Source organism: Melanerpes formicivorus, unplaced genomic scaffold (genome assembly GCF_026170545.1).
Source record: "Melanerpes formicivorus ecotype bairdi unplaced genomic scaffold, bMelFor1.0.p_v2 SCAF_105, whole genome shotgun sequence".
NCBI classification, from domain to species: domain Eukaryota; kingdom Metazoa; phylum Chordata; class Aves; order Piciformes; family Picidae; genus Melanerpes; species Melanerpes formicivorus.
The window spans coordinates 180,817-204,602 of record NW_027142457.1 but is presented as its reverse complement, the minus strand read 5'-3'; the positions used below and the strand labels follow the sequence as shown (position 1 = coordinate 204,602).

Sequence of the window (23,786 nt, the reverse complement as noted above, 5' to 3'; positions counted from 1 at the left end):
TGACGGAGGCCAAGGCTCCCCACGTCCGCAGGCGACTGGTGACGAGCGCCGCGAACGCTGGCCTCCTATTGGCTCTCGTTCTGGCGAAGCGCGCCAATAGCGACTCGCCTTACCCCCGCTCGCAGGCGCCCCGTGGCGCGGAGGGGGCCCGGCCGCCCGCGGAGGCGGGTCACGTGACCCTGTGTTTACATCCTCTCAGCTGTTGGACCCCGCCTCCCCCTGCCGTCTCACACCAACGGAGCCGGCCGCGACCTGCGGACCCCTGTGCCGTGCGGCCCGCGGTAGCGCAGCGCTGCCTCCCGCTCCCTTTGCCGTCGCCTCTGCTTGCACTCCCACCCGGCCCACGGCAGCTCTCTCCCGCCTGTATTTACCCCAGGCGGGGATCTCGCCGCTGTTGCCCCGCGCAGGATCCGGGGCCCGCTGCAGAACGGGTGAGTGTCCCGCAGTGAGGGGGGGGAAAGGAGGGAGTCGGGGGTAGAGGGCAGGCAGAGCTGCACGCCTCGGCTGCGCTGTGTGGTGTGGAGGCCGCCGTGGGACAGCCAGGACAGTGAGTTGCGGTGAGGTTGGGGGTGAGTGCGGCCCGCTGGCCCCTCGCCCTCCCCTCGTTTCTCCGGGCGCTCCGGCTCCCATTGTCCGTTGCCCCGCACGCAGGCGCGGGGAGAGGTGGGGGGAGGAGGGGGAAGGTTGTTTTCGTGCAGCCGGGACGGGCAAGGGCTTGCTGCCGCCCGCCTCTGCGGGGTGGGGAGGGACGGGACGGGGAGCGAGCGCGTACGCCCTCGGCAGCCCAGTCCTCCTGCTCCTCCTCTGCTCGATCCCCCTCCGCCACCCCCCCGCGTCCCTTCGCCGCCTGCGTAACGAATAATCCCTGGCCCAAAAAGGGCTGGGAGGAGAGGTGGCTGCTCTAACGGCCGCGGGCCGGGGGCAGGTGTGTGGGGAATTGGTGGAGGTGACGACGCGAACCAGAGAGAAGGTTCCAGCCTTGAGGAGGGATAGAGGCAAGGTGAGGGCAGCGCTCGTCCCCCGCTGCGGCTCTGCGCCCTGCCTCCTCCCCGTGACGACTGGGGATTTTTGCCGTTGAGGAAATGCGGTGAGAGCGGGAGCTAGCATGGTATTGTTTTGATTGTCCGTGGGTGGTTTGGGTATTGCTTTTGTTTTTTTGTTTGTTTTCCCTCTCCCGAACCTTTATAACCCCAGGGTGTTGTTGGGGCTGATTCTTCCAGGTCGAGAGATTTTTTTGGAGGAGGAGAAAGGGATTGTGAGCCAATGTTTTGTTTTGTTTCAAGAAAAAACTGTGAGCTAAGGAAGGGTAAGGAGAGGAAGTGGTGTGGTATCAGCGACAGGAAAACAATTCGTTTACATAAGTGTTTGAAATGCCTGATAACTTAGCTTTTCGCCTCGAAAGCCAAGGCAGGTGGGCGGCAGTAGGAGTGAGCGTTCCAGGTGCAGCGGGGAGGGGAGGAACCAGCCGCCTCTGCCCCCGGCACTGCCCTCCACGCACATTTTGTTTCTGTTTACATTGCGGTCTCTGTTTTGGCTGCGAGCAGCGTAAGGGGAGGAGCAGGAACTCTCTCCGGGGCAGCTACCTCCTCCTCTCTGTTTTTTTTTTTTTGTTGTTATCTGTACGGGGGAGGCGTCCTGGGGTCACGTCTGCCTGTAGCTGAGCTGCGGTCACCGGTTAATGTGATTCCTCTTCGTCCCCGAATCTCAGGTCGCCTACTCTGCATCTGCAGGTCTTGTGCCTCCCTCGCCGTCTCCCTCCCCCCCCCCCCCCGGCAGTTGTCCGCAGCTCGCAGTGAAGTTGGAGGAAGGGGAAGGGAGGGCCAAGGGGAAAGGAATCTTGGCATTTATTTGATACGCAGTCAGCAGTCTGGGCCTGCTTTGTTGCAGCTCTGTCCCCTTTGACAGCAGAAGGGGAAACACTTAAACCTCCTATGGTGGACGGGCGAGGGGCATTCATTTTTCTTGATGACGAAGGAAAACATCCTTAGGGTCTGCATGAGAGGGGAGATGGAAGTACTGAACTGCTGCAATGTGTGGAGAGTGCTCATGTCCTTGCAGTACTTACCAGTGCGTGCCCATATAGCTGCTGTTCTCCTAGTGGGTATTTTTCACTCCTGTCAAGTAAAAGTCAAGCACAGCTGAACTGCAGACTTCAGCAAGGCAGTAAGGTTTCTTCTGGTAATGAGCAGTAAACTGAGAGAAAGAGACACAGGTAAGGCTAGTCAGTGAATTAATGGAGATGCCAAATCCCTCTTGACTGTATGCCCTCTGTATTACAGAGAGTGCTTTTAAGATGCAAAAAATTGTAATGCTTCAAGTTAGCAAATGACATGGTTGTGTTGTGAGAATGCCACTGTAACCATAATTGCAAATGAATCATACATGTGATACCTTATTTCCCCCCTCCCCCCCCCCCCCCCCCAAGAACTCTTACCTTAGAGCAATCTCTGGAAGGAGGTCAGGCATGGATAAATGAGCTGTCTCCTGCCTGATTTGTTGGGAAAGTTCTGAAAATATTTTGGATGTGCAGGTAGACAAATACATGAAAGAGTTATTGGTGTTTCAACATTCTCTGAGTGAATAAATACATGATAGGAATGTAAGAAGTACATGAGTGAGGTCAGAGAGCCACAATAAGGGCTTTGGGGGTGGACACTTAGCCAGATGTTCTTGACAACAGTCAGTGTCCCTCAGAAATGCAAGGATAAACAATTGCATGTTGTTGGGAGGTCTACAGTGAGGAAAATGGCCTGAAATCACAGAAAGAAGCATGCAGTAATGGACAGCCCTGGACAGTCAAATGTTATCCCTTGGTCTGTGCAGGATTAGGTTCCTTCCCTGCATAATCACAAATCTTCACTGCAGAATTCTTGTGAAAATCTGTCTGCTTCTCCTAGTTGGCTTGCTTTCTGCATTTTCTTCAGTCTCACACTTCATGTGATGGCTTGCTTTAGATATTTGACCAGCCAGTTTCAATTCTGCACTATTCTATTTATAAATCTATGAAGTCTTGCCATTTTTATAGTCCCATCTTGGCAGATTGGTGATATTTATTGCTTAGTCTTGTGTTTGCCCATCAGTGGCTGCCCCAAGCTCTTTTTGAAGAGGCTGCTGCCTAATAGGAGACTAAGAATAGGACCTGACTACCAAACATATTGTAGTTTTCCATGCCTCTACTGGACCATACCAGAGCAGTCACTTGGCTGTGTTCCCCTAAACTTGAAGTGTGATTGCTTTGAGATGCTAAGTGTGTGTTCTGAAGCTCAGGCATGTCTCTAAAGAGCAGGTTGCCTGTACCTTTTCTTTTTTAGGCAAACTTGCAAGAAGAAACCATAGCACAAAGATCAAATTTGAAGTTGCTGCTGCAAGATGTGGTTAGTACTACAGGTTTCTTTTCCCAAAGATGTTTCCAAAACTCTGTAGGCAAGATGGTTTTTCCCTGCAATATTCCAAAAAGGTTTGTGCCATAAGCTTTAACAGTTCTCCAAACCAAATACATTTAGACATTGTGAAATAGTTAGGCAGGATGGGAGTGTTCATTCAACTCTTCAGAGCATGGTGGGAAGCATCTGAGAATATAGCCATTGTTTCTGGATTGGAAGTCTCTTTAAGTGTTTCTGTTCAAATTTCCAGCTTCCTTCCCATTTTCAGCAGAGATCTGCTGGTTGGTACCCTGCTGATTGAAAGTGGTGCTTTGTAGCTGATCATTAGCTAGCTCTCTGTGTGAGAAAAGGGCCTTGAAGTCTACAGCTCTTGGCACCCTTGAATGCAAACTTCATTCAGTATTATCATTTATTTGTTTTACTTGTTTAGAATGTAGACTCCTCAAAGCACAAGTGGGAAGAATACGTGTGCCACCTTGTCTTGCAGATCAGGTGTGTCACTGGCCTAAAGGCACTCTAGGAATCTGCCAGCAGGGTGAGAAGTTGTTCTGCATGCTTCATCTTCTCCAACCAGCAGGTGTAGATTTTTTTAGAGAGAATTCTTCCAATGTCTTTGCCTTGCAGAACTGATAACTCTGTTCCACTTCTTTCTTGTATGGGTTCCTAGGGAGTAAAGTGCAGTAGTTTTGTGTTAAATATTATGGGTGTAATTGCATTACAACATCAGGAAATAACTACTGTGCCCCAGTTCCCTTGGAACTTATTTGTGTGCACTGGATATTAATGAGAGCCTTCAGGCCTTCTCAGTGCAAGCTCTTAAAGGAGTTACTGCTGCTGTGTTGTCAGAGACCATTGGGCAGGACTTCTGGACCTTGAAGAAGGGGTAGAACTTACAGCAGCTTAGAATGCTGAATATCATCTCTCTTTTTTTGCTTTGCTTTTTTCAGGACTGAAAGATTAGCTGGCTGCCATTCAGAACAGTAGTGTTAGTTCTCTGTCCTTTTTGTCCTAGTACATTATGCAGATTTCCTATTTCAGAGTAAGTGTTGCTCCTGCAATGATGACAGTGATGTTAAGTAATCCCAAGGAGCTTGAAATCCTGATAAATAATGTCTGCATTCTTTTCAAATGTGCTGGATCAGAAGCCTTGAAAGTAAGAAGTAAAAGTGAACTGAAAGTAAAGATATCTTTAAAAGTGTCAGCTTGTCCTAAGGAACTTGTTTTATAAAGCAAGAAGTATTGGAAGTTGTATCTAGAAAGCAGCTGCAGTGTCCATCACTTGTAGGTTGTGACTGCAATTGATATGTGACTTCTCAACTAAGTCTGTGAGTCTTTGAAATTGAAGCACCAAAATAAACATTCCACTTCATTGTGAGGAGAAAACAGTGGTCGTAGAGCAGTTTGGGGGGGAAAAAAAAAGTCAAAACCTCAAGCCCCACAGCCCTAAAATACTTTAGAGGTGACATCAGAAGTTGCCATGGTAACTCTCAGGCTACAGATTCTGATGTATTCTCATGTGGAGGAGTTGTAGAGTGAGGATGTGACCATGGTGGAGCATGAATAAACTGCTTCTCTGGTTAGAGGGCTGTGTTGTGGCAGAAAAAGACTCAGAGCCCTCTGCTTAGAAGATGCATTTAATGAAGGATAGTTTTGGAGTTCAGGCACTTCTCTATCGTGCTTTGGATGTAAAGATCTAATTTGTTGCAAGTGCAGAGTGTTGAGTTCTGCGAGTTGCACAGAGTTGGAGATTAATGATGCTGTGAATGTTGTTAAGGTAACCTGAAATACTGAGGTTTAGTATTTCTCTCAAGTACTGCGTTTCACTCCAGGCTTTCCCAAAGTAGTGTGCTCAGCATACAGTTGCAAACCAAAAGCTGAACTTGGATTAGCAGTGTTTCTAGAATGTAAAAGGCGAGTGGAATTAGTGTTCAGAAATTTGAGGAAGCAGTCCAGAAGGTGCCAACAAACATTTACAATAAAGTTTAAAAACCAATAGTCTTCAAGCAAGTGGTTTGGAATTCTGTTTGAAGGACATTTCTGTGAAGGTGTTACAGGCCATCTGAGTTGTCAGCGTGGAGCTGTTAATTATGAGATAGGTTTACTGAAGCCTACATTCCTCTGAGGTTAACAAAATAAGTATGGCAGGCAGGGTAAGCTGAAGCTGGGGTAGCTGAGCAGTTAGAGAAGGGACAGTCCTTGTCCATGCTTTACTGGAGATTGTACACATATAACATGTGTAGGGCCAAGCAGTTGTGGGGAAGTGTGGTCATTGTGAACAGGGTCCTGTCCTGAAGAGTCATTAGAACCTGGTGGGGGTGGACTGCACATTTGGTTCTGAGTCTCTCCAGGTTTCTTCTTTTGGTCTTTTTTCTTACGAGTCTTTAGCCAATAACGTGCTAACTTCTATCTGTTTGCTTTTCCGGGCCCTACTGTTGCTTTTCTTTCAAAGGACACATCCCTCAGATTTGTGTGTGGTTTGTATTCTGTGTGGAAGTCTTAAATCACACAACAGCAGCTCTTTGCAGGGAGGCAAGGACAGGATGTGGGCAGAACTTCTCTGTTGTGTTACTTAACGCTAATCATTGCCATATCGTAGGCCAGGTTCACATGAGTGCCTAAAATAGCACTGGAGGTCTGTGTTGGAGCACCTGAGTCACTCTGCAGGTATCAAAGACTTGCTGTAACTATTGCAAAAACTTTCCTTTGCATAATTTCTAAATAGATAATGCTTATTAAAACTCATGTCAGTAGTCAGCAGTAGTTCTGTTTTTTTTTTTCCCCTCTGAAAATTAGCTTGCTAGATGCATATTTCTAATGGCAAATGAAGCAATCTTCAACTCTTCAGGATGAATAGCAGCAACCTTGTGATGCTGGTTAGTGTTCAAGGAGACACCTAATCATCATTGAGGAGATTTTATTTATTTTCAATGGATGTCTGCAGATGTTTTAGTAGATTTAGCAGTAGGAGTTAGAGTTAAATTGCAGTTCTTACAGAATAGTAGTTTAAGATGAAAGGCAGCATGCTGTAATAGTTGGCAAAGAATACGTGCACTGCTGAATGTAACTCTTCAAAGTATGCCTATAGGTAGTATCCTTCAAGTAAAGCAGCATTTGTCATCAGTTCCTGTTGTCTTCAGGAGTGGGAGGGAACTAAATTTCAAAGAGAACATCTCAGAGATGTCTTACTTCCGTTTGGGGTTGGTTTTGGTAAAAGGACAAGTTGCTGCTTCTAAAAGGGATGGCTGCATCAATGTATGGCTTCCATAAGTGAAGTGAGAGTCATTGAAACTAGTGAATCTCTTTCACCGTCTGATAGGCTTGTGGTGTCTCTCCCAAATGAAAGGCTTGGTTCCTGTAAGTGGTTGTTTTAATATTGACAGAGGAATTAGGACCCTGTGGCTGGAAGAAAATGAGAAGTGGTTACTGTTCTGAGAATTTATATGTGTTATTTCTGTAGCAGATATTTTCAGTGGCTATACAAGAATTACTATGTGGTTTTCTTGACAAGCAGTTGAAAGAAAAAGCCAGTGCAGTTAGGACCACTGTTCTGTCTAATGAAGCTAAAAAGAATACCAGAATTGAAGTCACTGTCCTGGTAATCATATTTTCAACACAGTTCTTTCACTTGACAGAGGTGTGGCTAAAATGTATGAAAGTTAGCATTGCTGCGAGATTGAACTCTGAAGTTCATGAAAGGAGATGCTTAATTTCAGCAAAGCAAAAGGTTAGGGTTCCTGCAGTAGTAATAGCTTCAAGTAATTAGGCATGCTGTGAGGGTTTTCTGCTAGGACATCAGTTTGCCATTACAGGGTTTGAATTCCATCTGAAAAATGTTGCTGAGTTCTTGTTTATGCTTGTTAGTGTTGGGTTCTGGCAGGTAAGGCATTGCTGGCTCTTCTTTTGGGGCATGTGGCCTTGCTGTTTATTTGCAAAACTCTCCCCTGTACTCTTCTAAGAATGAACTGTGGGTTTGTTTCCATTCAGTATAATCACCTGCTCTCCAGTTTCTTATGCTTTGCTGTGGTCCCTAAATGTGACATTATTTTAAGTGAGGAGGTCAGCAAAACTGAATTGCTGAGTTTCTTTATGACTTCTGCTGAGCTGACAGTTAAAGCATTATAAAATCCCATAGGCCTTTGTCTCTGCTTATTTACTTCAGCTAATTATGCATTCGTTGTGACTAAGACTCTACTGCTGAGTTTCCTGAGATTCTGTGGTGTTTTCTGAAGTTCTTGATTTGTCAGGAAAAGTCTGTGTAGGATTTGGCTCCTCCATTCTGGGAAGCTCTGGACGAACTGGAGCTGTTCATATCTGTGGCAGGTTGTGTGACTGTAGCAGCCTCTTGTGTCACATCTGTAAACTACACTCCCCCCAGGTGAAAAATGCCTTCCACGACTGAGGAAAGTTGGATGGGACGGGTACATTTGGGCTGTGCAAATGCACAGCTGCTACATAAGCAGTGATAAAAGCTTCTCATATGCCATTTCTTGAAATATTTGTATGAATAGTCTCTGAAGCTTTCCCAAATGCTCCAGATCCTCTCCAGACCACATCTGCTTAGTACTGTAAGTAAACCATAACTTCAGAGCCATATTTGTGGTAGTGCTTGACTCGTACGTGGAGACAGAGAAGCAATAGTGGCAGAAAGATTTTAAACTTTAAAATGTGCTTGTGTATTTTGCTTTTGGCTTCTAAGGAAGGCTTATGAGGGGTTTTGTTCTAGTCTTTCTAGTTCCTAGTTCAGGCAGGCATGGCCCCAGGTCCAGACAGTAGTGAGGCTGAGCACGTAGTCTGAGTAGCTCACAAACGTGTATTCATACATACATAAATACGTAGCTGGCCACCACAGCATGGAAAACACAGCACTGATGCAAGCACAAATGGCCAATGGCCTTACCCTATTGTCTTTTCTTGATGGTCAAGCTGAGTGTCTGCTGGCAAACATGTGCATGTATACAGTATGGATCCTTCCCGTTACTGGATTTCAGACACTTGGTCTACCCTGAAACTGGCTCTTGGGTCCTCTTATCCACCATTGCCTCTTGTATACAGACATTTGGGCTCAGCTGCCAGTCCCAGGCACCACAGATTCTCTAGCAGCTCACTTCAACTTTGCTTGTTCTCTGGCAGCCAGCTCCTTCAGTTGCCTCACTTGGGCAGTCTGCCTTGTCCCTGGTTTCCAGGCCATGCTGCCAGTTTGCTCACTGGTCTGGCTCAGTCCTCCCTGTCATCCTGACCCACAAAAAGGTCATCTCATTTGCTGGCACCACAGACTCAGGGACCTCTGTGACCTGTGGTCTGCCTCTACTTGTCACGTAGACCCACAGGCATGCTGAACAGGGTTCCAGGGAAAGGTACAAAGAAGAAATTACTGGGCAGATAGGACAGACAGTGGTGATTTGGGGTAGAGCACAGCTAGACACACAGAATGACCTGCAGCCTGTTCACAGGTGACCTGTTCCCTTTGACACTGTAGCCCTGGTTTTTCCATGCTTGTTCCTTTCCAAAACATATTGATTTCTTCTTCCCTTTCCTCCTTTGGTTCCTCCAAATCCCATAGCAGTACTTGAGCAATCCACAAATGCTTTTCCCCTGCTTCTCTTGGTAAATCTGGTAGCCTTGTAAGCAATCACAACTCTCAGTATGAAAAGTGCTCGGGAGAGGATCAGTGGTGGGGGGCCAGAACTGGCAGTTCTCCTGTGATAGCCTTGGGGAGGAGCTAGATTAGGGTATTTCAGTGGGCTCCCCCACCCACAAGCGTGCCCCTGCTCCCTTGCTGTGTGCAGAATAGATTTTTATTGCATAACCTTTGATAGGTGCTGGCAAATAACCTGTTAATCATTTGCAAGCCCAGTTGACAATTCATGGTAGGAGTTAGTGGCTGGCCACGGAGGTGTGAAGTAAAGTGATAGGGTTAAAAAAAGAAATACTTTGAAATGTTACCTCAAAGGAGGGTAATTTAATAGCAACAGGAACAGGGAGAATGCTGGAATGATTGCATGAGACTTTTGGTAACAGGCATTAGGAACAGTAGTAATGCTGTAACCTTTTAAATTATAAAACAAGGAGTTGGTCTTTTATTTCTGGGTTACTTGCACTTAGTTAGTAACCATTTAAAATAGATTTAGTTGATGCTTGATTTGTACAGTCAGAAAGTTTTGATGAAGGATTACTTTGGTAAGAGCCATGAAGGGGGGACAGTCAGTCTCTGTTTCATATGAAGTAAGCAGTGTGCAGTGAGAAGTGGAGTCCCTCAGGGATCAGTCCTGGGACCCATCTTGTTGAACATCTTTGTGGGTGCCATGGGCCGTGGCACTGAGTGCACCCTCAGCAAGTTTGCTGATGACACCAAGCTGTGTGGTGCAGCAGACAGGCTGGAGGAAAGGGAGGCCATCCAGAGGGACCTGGACAGGCTGGAGAGGTGGGCACAAGCCAACCTCATGAGGTTCAACAAGACCGAGGGCAGGGTCCTGCATCTGGGTCAAGGCAGTCCCAGGCACAAATCCAGGCTGGGCAGTGACTGGCTGGAAAGCAGCCCTGAGGAGAGAGACTTGGGGGTGCTGGTGGACAAAAAGCTCAACAGGAGCTCTCAGTGTGCACTTGCAGCCTGCAAAGCCAATCAGATCCTGGGCTGCATCAGGAGAAGTGTGGCCAGCAGGTCCAGAGAGGTGATTCTCCCCCTCTGCTCAGCTCTGGTGACACCCCACCTGGAGTACTGAATCCAGTTCTGGAGCCCCTATTACAAGAGGGATATGGAGGGGCTGGAAGGTGTCCAGAGAAGGGCCAGGAGGATGAGCAGAGGGCTGGAGCACCTCTCCTATGAGGACAGACTGAAGGAGTTGGGGCTGTTCAGTCTGCAGAAGAGAAGGCTCCAAGGTGACCTCATTGTGGCCTTCCAGTATTTGAAGGGGCCCTACAGGAAGGCTGGGGAGGGACTGCTCAGGATCTCAGGTAGTGATAGGACTAGGGGGAATGGAATGAAGCTGAAGGTGGGGAGATTCAGGCTAGATGTGAGGAGGAGGTTCTTCACCATGAGAGTGGTGAAGCCCTGGGATGGGTTGTCCAGGGAGGTGGTTGAGGCCCCAGCCCTGGAGGTGTTTAAGAGCAGGCTGGATGAGGCTCTGGGCAGGCTGATCTAGTGTGGGGTGTCCCTGCCCATGGCAGGGGGGTTGGAACTAGATGATCCTTGTGGTCCCTTCCAACCCTGAATGATACTATGATACTATGATCTTAAGAAATGAGGATTTATTGACAGGGTCGCATCATTTTAAGGCACACTGTTTATGGAGAATGCAGCAAATCATGCCATGGGCCTCTAACTCTGAGGCACTTGGAGATATGTGGGATTTGGGGATTAAAAAGAATAAAGTCAGGTGCAAGTAGGTAACCATCCTTTGCTTTGTCAAGATGAAAATAACTATTAGTGTGCATGTGGTTTAGGAAACAAGTGACACTGGGAGAAAACTGCTGAATCCAGTGTCATGCTTCTGGAAGACTGCATTTGTGAAAGTTTCACATCACAATTTAGAGCAAGATAAGGAGGAAGCAGGAGTAGGCTTTACTCACTCCTCCCTGTTGAGCGTTACAGCCCCAAGTAATAAAGTAACTTCTCAAAGCACGCTGACGGACTGCGCTGTACTATTTTGAGCCTATATTAAACAGGATCAGAACTTGAATGTTTTTACTTCTGGTTACTCAGTGTCTCAGAAGAGGACAAATAATAAAAGTTGAGATTCTCAGGCTGTGAAAGTAAACATTTTGATAAGACAGGACTAAAAGTTGCCTGTGCTGTGATCGTTGCCTGCAATTTTAATGCTTTGGGAAACATTCGTAAAGATCAGAAAGCCAAACGGTTTCAGTGTGCTTGGAGCTTGACAAAATGGATACATTGGGATTTTATTTGGGCCTGGGTTTTTTGTTGTGTTTGTTTTCTTGCAGAGACTGCAGTAAATGCATAGCTTTAAGATGAGGTTTCAAGTGTCAGGAATGTAACTATCTTCTATTTTCGTACTTGACCTCATTTCTATTTTCTTTTGCTAGAGGCAACAGGCGTATGTTGTTCTGTTGCTGTTGGAAGGGAGTTATTTAACTTGAAATGTTTATATGCAATAAGCTTTTGAACTTTAGCACTGGCTGAAACAGTGACTATTTTGTCACGGGCCCCATTTTGTGCACTCAAAATTATATGAGCTTTGACTTGATCTGTTTAAGGGCTAATAACTCCAGAAATTACATTTGTGGTGAAAGGTGAGGAAAGTGCATTTTGGCTCCTGGACTAAACCTGCTTTGTATTTTGTTATAAAAGAGGATTCTCCCTCTTCTCTCTCCCCTCCCCCCCCACCCAGCTGTTACTGGCTGCGCTGTGAAGGTGATACTGAAAATAAAGAACCATCACGTTTTACTGTGGCTTGTTGCATTCTGGTCACCACAGACTTAAGCATCTCCTTTCATGAGGAGCAACAGGTTTTGTTTTAAACAAGTTGAGTATTTATTAGAATAAACCAAACCAGGTTGGAAGAGACCTTCAAGATCGTGTCCAACCCATCAACCAATCCAACCCACCCAAACAGCTAACCCATGGCACCAAGCACCCCATCAAGTCTCCTTCTGAACACCTTCAATGACGGCGACTCCACCACCTCCCCAGGCAACCCATTCCATAGCGCAATCACTCTTTCTGTATAGAACTTCTTCCTAACATCCAACCTGAACCTCCCCTGGTGCAGCCTGAGACTGTGTCCTCTTGTTCTGGTACTGGGTGCCTGGGAGAAGAGACCATCATCCGCCTGTCTACAACCTCCCTTCAGGTAGTTGTAGAGAGTGATGAGGTCACCCCTGAGTCTCCTCTTCTCCAGGCTGAGCAACCCCAGCTCCCTCAGCCTCTCCTCATTTGGCATGTCCTTTCTGCCCAGGTGACCTAAGCAGCTTATGGTTAGGGTAATGTTCAAATTTGCAGAAATATTTATGTTACTTCTATGCCTTTCACCTTTTTTAGACTAAACAGAATTAGTTATTCCAAAAGTTTTTTTGTTGCTTGGTTTCTCACCCTCTCTCTACAGCTCTTGAGCATTTGACTGTTGTGGCTTATGTAAACCTGCTTGAATTGAGTATCCTCTGTCAAATACCCTTGCCCAAAGCTGTGTGTTGTGGCAATGAGTTTTGCAGCCTGGTCACTGTAGCTCACTAATTCCTGTGATAGGTGTGCACAGACAGCAGTTTCTCTTCTGAAAGCAGGGGCATGATCCAGACTCAGTGAGTATCAAACATCTGCATGTTAAGCATCGCTGACACATCTCTGTCTTACGAAGCCCTGGATATTTTAGTCTTGCCAGTGAACCAGCTGCTGTTACGTGGCACCTCCTGTTTCTGTGGGTCTGTTAGGTCTGAAAGGTCTGAAAGATGAGAAGCTTCTCATCTTTCTCCTTCCTCACAGCCTGTCTGTGATAAACCAGTAGTCTTTGACTAGTCTATGCGGGACAGACTTAAAATAGTTGTAGTCTGGGCAGAGGCAGAGCTGCAGGCATACTTCTCGGGAGCCAAGACCTTTAAAAAGCGTGCTGAAGAGAACTGCCAGGTTCTTCCAGGATCAAATACCGTTACCAGGAGCTGTCTCATTCTACCACTCAAGCTGTGTCATGCACAGTCATAGATATCAATTCTTGTCCTTGCCAATCAGGTATTCAGACTTTTTTTTAGCAGTTAGCAGTGCTCTCTGAAATTACTGAAACAAGTTAGAATTACTCTGGGTTTTTTTCAGACAGTGTCACTGGACTGACACAGCCAATTTTTCTACTTCTTTTTTTGGTCTAATGATACCAGAGAACAACATCTTGCTGCTTTGGAAAATTACTTTTCAAAGCATTTGAGAGCATCTGAAGTCTTATCAGCACATCTCTTCATCTGCTGAAGAATATGAGGAGGAGCTGGTTCTGAGCACTGAGCAGCAACTGATTATTAATACTGCCCATCAGTAATTGGCAAAGTCTTTATGTCTGATGCCAAGTAACAGCTTTAATGCAGGTAATGTCAGGTGCTTCAAATCTCATGAGACTTCAGCAAAGATGAGCTAATCAGACTATTGCAGAGCTGATTATCATTATCATCAGCATCTCATCCATGGAGGCTTTTTCACTTTATAATACAAGTTTTAGAACAGATATTGGATACATTAAAACTTCCTGTGAAATTGGCTAGTAGCAAATCCTTCTAAGAGAAAGGAGTATTTCTGTGCTGGGTCCCAATTTAAAGCTTTTCATAACATGAATGACTAGATTCAGAATGTTTGTAGGTATGAAAATCCCCACAATGTTTTGTTTGAGGTGGGGAGAACATTGTTTTATGCAGATGACCAACATATTCTTTGCTAGTGATTAATGAGTCAGTAAAGTAGGGCAGTGAGACAGCTTTCCTGTTTCTCAGCAGGGAGTTTTTGCAGGATATAATTAAGAAAGGTCAGTTCGTGGGCCAGAGGGTATTCTAGGATGTCAACACTGAAGCTGGGTCTGTTGTGGTGACCATAGTGACAACTATTGCAGAATCATGAGCACAACCCTAAATAGAGACCACACAGCTGAGGGCTTGCTCTCTGAAGAGTACAGGGCTGCCTTAGTACTCAGTGGGTACAGATCTACACCTTCACATTTCAGAAACTATCCTGTACTGTAGTTTTCCCCCCAAAATGGCAAACTACACTGCTAGCTATCTTGGGTAGACACGGTGGACTCTTCTGCTCTGAAGCAGGCGTTCAAAACTTGTGGTGTCACAGGTGGGAGACTTTGCTGGGAGAAGAAACTGCTTCTGCAGCCTGGTAGGCTCACCTTTGCAAACGTTTTTTGGTTGCCCAGAGCTTAAGCAGCAAGAACAACTGAGTCAGGATGTGATGTTAAGCTTTGGATTAAAAGCTCCATCCAGGAAGTGTGTGGGATTCTTTGCTTCATAATGAAAGGTAATGAATTTAAATTTCTTTTATCAGCACACCTGAAAAGTAGGTCTGGCATCTGGAACTGGGGTATAGAAAATGTTCCTTTCTGCATCTGATCCTTGCCATTGTGTGAAGAGAGTAGACAGAACTTCAGATGAGTAAAACAAATGCAGTACAGTAGAAAACAGACCAGAAGAGGAATGTATCCTAGCCCAAGGAAGGAAAAAGAAAAATGGTTTTGTGCCTGAGTGGACAACCACAAAATTGTCTAAAAAACCCAACCCAACCAACCAACAAACCATTGTCTCCCCCCCAAAAAACCCACAACCAACCAAAACCAAACCAACCAACTAAAACAACCCACCCAAAAAACAACCTACAACCCACCAAGAAATTAACAAAAAATTCAAAGAGTTGTATAGACATTCATGAAGTTTTATCCCCAAATTCCCCCCTTGTATAACTACCAAGGTTCAGTCTGATCATGCAGTCTGTGCTGATGTTGTCACTGCTGATATGCTTATGGAGTGCCGTGGGCTTCGGTGCGTCTTCCCAGCGAGCGCAGTACCACGTGCTGTTTGGTATGTTCAGGTGACTTGCAGGTGGGGGTAGGAGGAGAGCAAGCACACACCTGGAATTTTGTATAAACAGCTGTTGAAGGCCTAAACAGGAGGATCAAGGTTAAAGCTTACATCAGACTTGACAAACATTTCTGCCCAAGTAGGTCAATGCAATTCAGGTTAAGTCAGTAGTTGTAGCTGTTTACATTCGTTTGGCTTAACGTTAATCTTCTCCCAGGCACCCAGTACCAGAACAAGAGGACACAGTCTCAAGCTGCGCCAGGGGAGGTTCAGGTTGGATGTTAGGAAGAAGTTCTATACAGAAAGAGTGATTGCGCTATGGAACGGGTTGCCCGGGGAGGTGGTGGAGTCGCCGTCATTGAAGGTGTTCAGAAGGAGACTTGACGGGGTGCTTGGTGCCATGGGTTAGCTGTTTGGGTGGGTTGGATTGGTTGATGGGTTGGACACGATGATCTTGAAGGTCTCTTCCAACCTGGTTTGGTTTATTCTAATAATAAAGGTTTATTCTAATCCTGTGGTCTGTTCCTTGTTCCATTGCTGTATTGCAAAGAACCTTGAAGTATGCTGTGTGGACTGCATTGCATTGGGAAGCTGACTGTACTTGTTTTTGTACTTGTTCCTATTTGACTGGAGCAGCTTAAACAGTAGGCTAGGAGTAAGTTTGTTTGAGTTAAGTCTAAGGTACATGCTTCCAAAACATGCAGTCTTTCCCATAGAGTTTTCTTTGATGTATCAAGTAGTTTCTACTATATTCTGAAAACAACAGTTTTCCTATCTGGATTATTTAGAATGACAAAACAAATAGCTGTGGCAGAGAAGGCAGTTAAAATAGCAGCTAATTTTCCCAAGCACTTGGACTTTTTCTTGCTTTTAGTAGCAGTTCAGCAGCAAGGCTTAGGAATAAAAGTTTTAAAACTCTTTGTAAAGCTTTGTTCTGAAACTCCTCTGTGTCCTGCAGTTCATTCTGATTTTCATCACTGCAGTTCTCTAGCATACAAGTCAACATTTTGGGTGTACCCAACCTTTGCTTAGTGAAGCTAATGTTACTATTTCTTTTCCCTTCAGATTGAATAAACAGAATGATTGACTGCTAAGGGTGCAGCTGAAATCTTAACGCTCAGCTCTGCAGTTTGGAGCTAAATTTCCTCTTGTGCAGCACTTAAAATACTTGGGAGGAAAGGGGAAGCTAAACTAAAAATGGAGTCCTTTTGTTGTAGGAGTTGCTGGACAGGGCAAGGACAGGCAAAACATGATCTCGAGTTCATTACAGCTGTAGAAGTGGCACAAATTGACTCTGTTCAGAAGTAGATCTAACACTTGGTTATTTGGGGGTAATTTCAAACCACCACATCTGGGAAACTTTAAACCTCTGTTGATCAGAGTGGTGTTGGTGACTTCTGCCATGAAGAAATCAGAACTTAATTGTACTGAGGTGTTTCAGGCCCTTGTGTACCTGGGTGGTTAATTTCCTTCTGTGGCCAGTCACAGAGATACATGAAAGCTTACTCCTTTGCCTGTATCAGTGTATAGCTCTCTGGTTTATTGTTGTCCCTTCACACTCCTGGGTAAGGGGGAAGGTTCTTCATGCAATTGTGTGCTATCTACGAAGGTCATGTACTACAGCCTTGTTTCAGAGTAGTGTGATGTGCTCCAAGCTGATACCTTAATGAAAATATCAGTGGCTGATCCCCACTGTTTTTCATCCTTTGAAATAAGAGTCAAGTCAGTGGGATCAAATGGCTTCTGTTTTTAAGGAGCCATCTATGTCAAGTCAGGATAGTCAGTATTGCAAGCTACTAAATTTGTAAGATGCTTCCCATTGTATGAATACAGCAAAGGCAAAGCTTTGTCAAAGTAACTTGGATACCTTGTTAGCATGGTATTCAGTCTGATTTCAAGGGCGTGTGCAAGTCCTTAGTGACCAAAAGAATTAATGTGAAGTGCAGATGCACTTGTAAAAAATCTGGGATGTGCAAAACTTGTGTCCCTGTGAGAACTGGCAGAACAGCTTGGCAAACCTTACATCTGGTCACTAACTTCTCAGTGAAGAGTTAAAATACACTCAAATTGTCAGCACTTCTTAGATTCCCATAACTGAGGAGCACCTGTTCAATTAATAGGATAGTACTAAAAACCAAATCCCACTATTTATGATAAGGGATTTCAGTAAAATCTGTACAAGCTAGGTCAGAAACAAGTCAGGAGTGCTGTGATAGTTGTGTGGATTTTCAGAGAAGCTGGGGAGGGTGTTGACATTTTTGGTGTCAGTGTAAGAAACTCCAAGGTAAAATGTTCCCACTTGTAAAAATCATGTCACAGTATCACTAAGGTTGGAAGAGACCTCAAAGATCATCGAGTTGTGGGTAAGTGTGGAGTGAGAAACAGTTGTCTTTAATTGTAGCTGATTTTAATCAGCAAGTGGACTTAAACATTTGTAAGACTATATTGAAATTTTATCTCCTAAGTTACAATTCATGTTGCTGTGCAAGATGCCTAAGGCAAGCAGCATTAACTGTGTTTTGTTGCCTTTAGGCACTCTTCCCCTTCCTTTGGAAGTTTCTATGCATGCTGGTGTAAAAGGCATCAGAATACTGCTCCTGCTCTCTGAACTGCTTGTGTTTTAATTGGGGTATCTGTGAGCTTTGCAGCTGTGTAGAAAGTTTTACCATAGCCTGGCCTGCTGTCTTGGTCCTGGGTTAGCTATCACAGGAAACTTTGACTAACTCACCTTTTTTTTTTCTGCAGCTGTGCTAAAATAGCTTATGAGGTAGTTTCTTTTGTGTGTTTAAAATAGTAAAAAATGTATCTGCCTTCACACATCCTTTGCCTCTGCTAGGAGCAAGTAATTTTACTTAAGGGAAAAGCTTCCAAACATGAAAGTGTTGGAGGAAAGTAAAATAGCAATACTTCTCTACAGCAGAAGGCTTTTCATGGGGAAAAAAAAAAAAAATCTATTTCTTTAACTTCCTGCAGTGCTTTGTTTGTTGTTTTTAAAGAAAAATACTTTCCACTTGAGTATATTTTTGCTTACTTAGAGCTGTAGAGTCCAGAGTTGAACACCACAGCTGATTAATGAGAGCAAACCAAAAGCAAGACACTTAAAAAGCAATCTCACTGCCTGCCTGAGTGTCACCTTTTCCAGTCAGGAGCAGTGTACCCAGAATAACACACAACCTTTTAACCACACTTAGGTAGGTACACAGGCTGCTGCATAAGCCTCCTGTTCTTGAGAGGAGGCTGTTTTCTCCCCTGCTTCCTACTGTATCATGCTGTGCACCAAACCTTTTCTGTTCTTGCCTTTTGGGATTTCTTCCTGATAACAATTCCTGAAGGTGAAACACTTTGTGGGCATCACCAAGAGAAAATCTTGTGACAATACACCGACTTCAGCTGTCAGATAGGTAAGACCAAAGATAGGAAATAGCAAAATTCCAGAATAGAATGGAAGGGACCTTCAAGATCATCGCCATGGGAGTGGTGAAACCCTGGAATGGGTTGTCCAGGGAGGTGGTTGAGGCCCCATCCCTGGAGGTGTTTAAGACCAGGCTGGATGAGGCTCTGGCCAGGCTGATCTAGTGTGGGCTGTCCCTGCCCATGGCAGGGGGGTTGGAACTAGATGATCCTTGTGGTCCCTTCCAACCCTGACTGATACTATGATAATCACGGCCAACCTATCAACCAATCACAGAACCACAGAAACAGTCAGGTTGGAAAAGACCTTCAGGATCCAACCCATATTTCTTCTTGTTGTAGTCTAGTGAGTGCATTGAAGTTAGCAAATACTCCACATAAAACTTCTTTCCTGTAGATAACTAGTGAAGACATTTTTTGATAGGAACAGTAAGGCTTGGAAAATAAACTTTTTTTCCACCTGAGCTGTGCCGTTTGCTCATTTGCCTGCTCAGCAGTGGAGTGTAGCTAGCTGGTGAAGCTCTCCATCTGCTGGTGTGAGGCAGTGAATGCACTCTGCAGGCAGGGCTGGCAGTGACGCGTCTGTTTCTCTGGTGTAGCAGCTGCATTAGTCCTCGAACAGCTCAGTTCTTACACTTGCAGTTTCAGTTCCAGTTATTTCCAAACATCTCAAGAGAATCATTAATTTTTTAGGATGACAAGCTGGCAAAGCTATTGCTGTAGTCCCTGTATGTCTTTTAACTTGTTAACTGTCATCTGATTCAGTGGCTCACTGAACTTGTAGTTGTGATGCTAGAGCAGATATGTGAGCAGGGATGGAATATTTGTACAGATTATTTTCACTTCAGTAAAAAAATTCCTGATGTGAGTACTGCTTTTGATAGAGAGTTGTTAAATGTAGATAAAGATTCATTAGTGTTCTACAAAGGTTTATTTCAAGTATTTCACCATAAAAACAGTGTCATGTGGTGATCCCCACAGTGTAAACTTGAGAGCTGGCTTCATTCTGATGTGTTAAATGACCTTGGGCACCTGGGATTGTGTTTGTGAATCCCTGACTCAGGAATTTGCACAAATAGGCATGTGCAGAGCAGGAATTTGCTGAATTGCATTGGAGCATTCTCCACACAAGATGACATTGTGGTTTTAAAAAGAGTGCTGGGTGAGATATGCTTGTTTGAAGGGGAAGAGGGAACTTTGCAAAAGGTGATACTCAGCAATGCTGCTGAAGAGTTGGGGGGGAGGGTGTCTTGGTTTGGGAATGTTCTGTGGTTTGGGTGGGTCTTGTTTGGGTTTGTTTCATTCCTTAGGTTGTCTAAAACTTGCAGCAAAACTCAGGATGGTAACTCATGCAACATCAACATTTTTAACATCTGGATCTGAGGGGTTTAGTGACCATGTAATAGCTGCAGATAAAATACAGCTCTCAAGGAATTGCTTTGAAGTGAATTTGCTGTGTGGAATTCATGGAATTGGTAGTCACAAGAGCCAGCAAGGTGTTGAAACTTCCAGATACTCAGGGAATTGGCAGTGCTCTGGTGATTATGGCAGGCATCAGGAGTAGCCGAGATGCTCAGAGGGGTTTCCTGGTCTGAATCCAGAATAGAGAAGTGTGTAGTTGTCTGCACTATTATTCTGTTTCAACTCAAAAGTGACCATCTGAGAAGCATCACCTGAACATCCCCACTCACCTGGCTTTGTCTGTCACTGCCGAATGACTTCAGTGTATACCCAGTTCCTTTCAGATATGATGTGTTCCAACTGCTGTTGGAAATTCAGTTCTATGGATGGGACCAGAGCTACTCCAAAGGCAGTTGCTGTCCCCACCAGATATTTGTAGTGTAGATAATAGGTTCTTAGCACTGTAGTAGGTTGTTAGCACTGTAGTGTTTTCTGAGTCTGTGAACTCTTAGGCTGCGGTGCTTGCTAATACAGAAAGCCCAACTTGCCATACCAAAGCTAAGCAGAGTAACATTGCATTCAAAACTGAAGAGCAAAACTTTGGTTATTAGGAGTCAGAACAGCTAGTGTTTATTTCTTCAGACAGTGATCCAATGCTAACCACATTTCATCACCCTCTAATAGTTGTTGATCTGTTTCTGTTTTAAAACTCAAGTTGTGTAAACATATCTGTTTTCCAGGCTTCAGTTGTGATGTGCTTCTGCAAGAAGAACTGAGAGTCCACTGCGTAGTTACACTTTGGGAATACTCTCCTCCTGATGCATTTTGAGAACTGACTGATTTGCCATAGAAGTTCAGCATGGGAGGAGCCGTGAGTGCTGGAGAAGACAACGATGACTTAATTGATAACTTGAAAGAAGCTCAATACATTCGCACTGAGAGTGTGGAGCAAGCCTTCAGAGCCATTGATCGTGGCGATTATTACCTGGAAGGATACAGGGACAATGCTTATAAAGACTTGGCCTGGAAGCATGGCAACATACACTTGTCAGCACCTTGCATTTATTCTGAAGTCATGGAAGCACTGAAGCTTCAACCTGGATTGTCTTTCCTAAATCTGGGTAGTGGAACCGGCTACTTGAGTACAATGGTGGGATTAATATTAGGTAACTGGAATGTTGTTGTTTCAATACAGTGTTTCTGTAGATTTTTACAGCATTACACTAGCCCTGTAAAACTTCTTTAAAAATGACAGTGCTATAGTTAAGACTGGTGTTTTGAGATGTATTGTTAAGATGCTGTGTGTTGTCTATGAGCTGTTCACAATTACTGTTCTTCAGGGATGTTTTCATGGAGTGTTTTCATAGAATCAATAAGGTTGGAAAAGACCTCAAAGATCATCAAGTCCAACCTGTCACCCAAGACCTCATGACTACTAAACCGTGGCTTCAAGTGACACATCCAATCCCTTTTTTGAACACCTCCAGGGATGGTGACTCCACCACCTCCCTGGGCAGCACATTCCAATGGCTAACAACTCTGTGAAGAACTTTTTCCTCACCTCAAGCCTAAACCTCCCTGGCACAGTTTGAGACTATCCTCTAAACTGTGACTGTGTTTTGAGGCATTTGTTCCTGCTTGCCTTCCTATACTGTAGGTGATCCTGCTTTTTGCAAGGGGGTTGGACTCAAATGATCTGTGGAGGTCCTTTGCAGACTCTTAATGTTCTGTGATTCTCTGAAAATTCTCATTTGAAACTTAGGGGCAAGAGGAACAAAGGCTTTAATCCTGCCCCCATTCCTGATGTTTAGAATACAGAGCATGTCTACCAACAAGTAACTTACATTTTTAACAGATTAATTTAAATCCATGAAATGCCATTTGTTTCACTATGCAGTTAATTACTATGTGGAGTTTTCAGTTGCAGAAACTGTGCTGACAGGTGATGCACAGATTTTGCACATGTTTATATACACAACTGAGGTGTGAAGAGTTGGGTTGTCTTCTTTCTTCTTTAGTTACTTCTGTTATAGAATCATAGAAACAGTCAGGGGTGGAAGGGACCACAAAGATCATCTAGTTCCAACCCCCCTGCCATGGGCAGGGACACCCCACACTAGATCAGGCTGGTCAGAGCCTCATCCAGCCTGGTCTTAAACACCTCCAGGGATGGGGCCTCAACCACCTCCCTGGACAACCCATTCCAGGGCTTCACCACTCTCACATCCAGTCTGATCCTACTCTTACCTACTCTTCTTTATCAAAGAGTGGAAATTGTGACTAACAATCATAAACATGACCTGTTGGCATTTCTGGCAGTGCCTTTTGTTCCAGTTAATACCAATAAATTCAGCAAACTTCACTCCTGTAGAAAGGGGAGTTCTTTTCCCAGGTTAAAAATAATTCTGAAAAGCTACTCTATTGATATGGCTTTGCCCTTTTCAAGAGCGTTTCTGTTTGGGAGTAGATTATTTTTACTCAGCTTATAATACTTCAAATTGAATTTTCTATTTCAGTGCTAAAACAATTAGTAAACATTGCTTCATTTTTTTTCCCTGAAGTGATTGCTTAGGATAGTGAGTAATGGTATTAATTTGTTTTTCTGCCTTGTAGAAACCTTTTTAATTTCATTATTCTTTTCAACTATGATGTTTAAAAGGCTTCTATTGCACTTGTATTCATCTAACCTCTTTTGAGTGACTGTCGGTTGGCTGTTGAATGCTTCTGGGTTGGACCTCTTGTTATCAGTCAGAATTGGTATCCTTCAGAGTATCATTTGCAGAGTAGAAGAAATAAAACGGGAAAAGGCTTGTCTTCTACAGAAGGTGAGATTGGCTGACATCCCCCAAGGAGCACAGTGACACTGGAGACGTTCTCACAGAGCCAGCTGAGGTGCTGATACTTCTCTAGCAGTGCTGAGGAGCCTGGAGCAGCAAGTGACTGCTCAACTACTTACAGAAGTATCCTACTATCAGTCAGGGTTGGAAGGGACCACAAGGATCATCTAGTTCCAACCCCCCTGCCATGGGCAGGGACAGCCCACACTAGATCAGCCTGGCCAGAGCCTCATCCAGCCTGGTCTTAAACACCTCCAGGGCTGGGGCCTCGACCACCTCCCTGGACAACCCATTCCAGGGCTTCACCACTCTCATGGTGAAGAACCTCCTCCTCACATCCAGCCTGAATCTCCCCACCTCCAGCTTCATTCCATTCCCCCTAGTCCTATCACTACCTGAGATCCTGAGAAGCCCCTCCCCAGCCTTCCATGTTTCTGTGGTGCTACACCTAGTCTCCAAAGGCTTCTTCCTGTTGTAATGGGGTTTGAGTGCTAGAGTAAGCATGGGCAAGGTGTAAGTACAGTTTGTGTGCCCTTGTTTTCTTATTCTGCTCCCTTTGGTAAAATTACTAGTTACATATAATCATGTTTCCTTATTTTAGTATTTGTTTTAAATCAGGAAACAGCTGCTTTAACAAAGAGAAGTAAACAGGCAATTTTCTGACAAACCCTATCTTATTTTGAAAGCTTTTTTTAACCTGACTTTGGTATGCACTGCAATTAGTAACAGAGCCATGTGGTTTTTGACAGGAATTGGGTATCTTTCAGCTTGACAACACAGTGAGTAGTATTTCTGCCATGTTGACAGTGTCAGAGTGACTACATTAAATTAGCAAATAATGTCAAACTGGTAAAGGCTTAGTATATATGGCAACTGACTAAAAAAACACCCAACTAACACCACTACACAGAGATTAAATTTAACTGTTACTGATGCTGTTAAAATGTAAGTGTAGCTCAGACGAGATGGTGGAATTGCTGAGAGAGGCCAGTTGACTTTGAAGAGCAGAAGTTAATTTCAAGTTTTTAGACTGGCTGACTCTGCTTAAATGTACAGCTGTGACTTTCCTGATTGGGGGGGGGGGGGGGAAGAGAGCATACTTAGGATATTTCTGTTCACATTGCAGATACAATTGTGTATCATCATGGGGGAGGTATCTGGCATTCCTAGATACCATTTCAAGCTGTTGGAGCAACTGGCATTCACAGGGGGTTTGGAAAAGTTCTTTCTTTTGCAAAACAGAGTATTGAAT

At 44.6% G+C, this 23,786-nt stretch overlaps 1 protein-coding gene across 3 annotated transcripts in view; it reads left to right on the top strand.

The window, feature by feature from the left end:
- The first annotated feature begins 206 nt into the window (after nt 1-206).
- PCMTD1 (protein-L-isoaspartate (D-aspartate) O-methyltransferase domain containing 1) overlaps nt 207-23,786 on the top strand; it is a 39,960-nt gene continuing 16,380 nt past the window's right edge. Inside the window, exons 1-2 of one of the 3 annotated variants that reach the window (XM_068166723.1) lie at nt 207-431; nt 20,438-20,863. In XM_068166723.1, coding sequence (XP_068022824.1) covers nt 20,557-20,863 — 307 coding nt within the window. In that variant the 5' untranslated portion in view covers nt 207-431; nt 20,438-20,556. Of the gene's footprint in view, nt 432-812; nt 1,088-20,437; nt 20,864-23,786 lie in introns of those variants that run through there. The other 2 variants (XM_068166725.1, XM_068166724.1) reach the window with 2 other exon arrangements.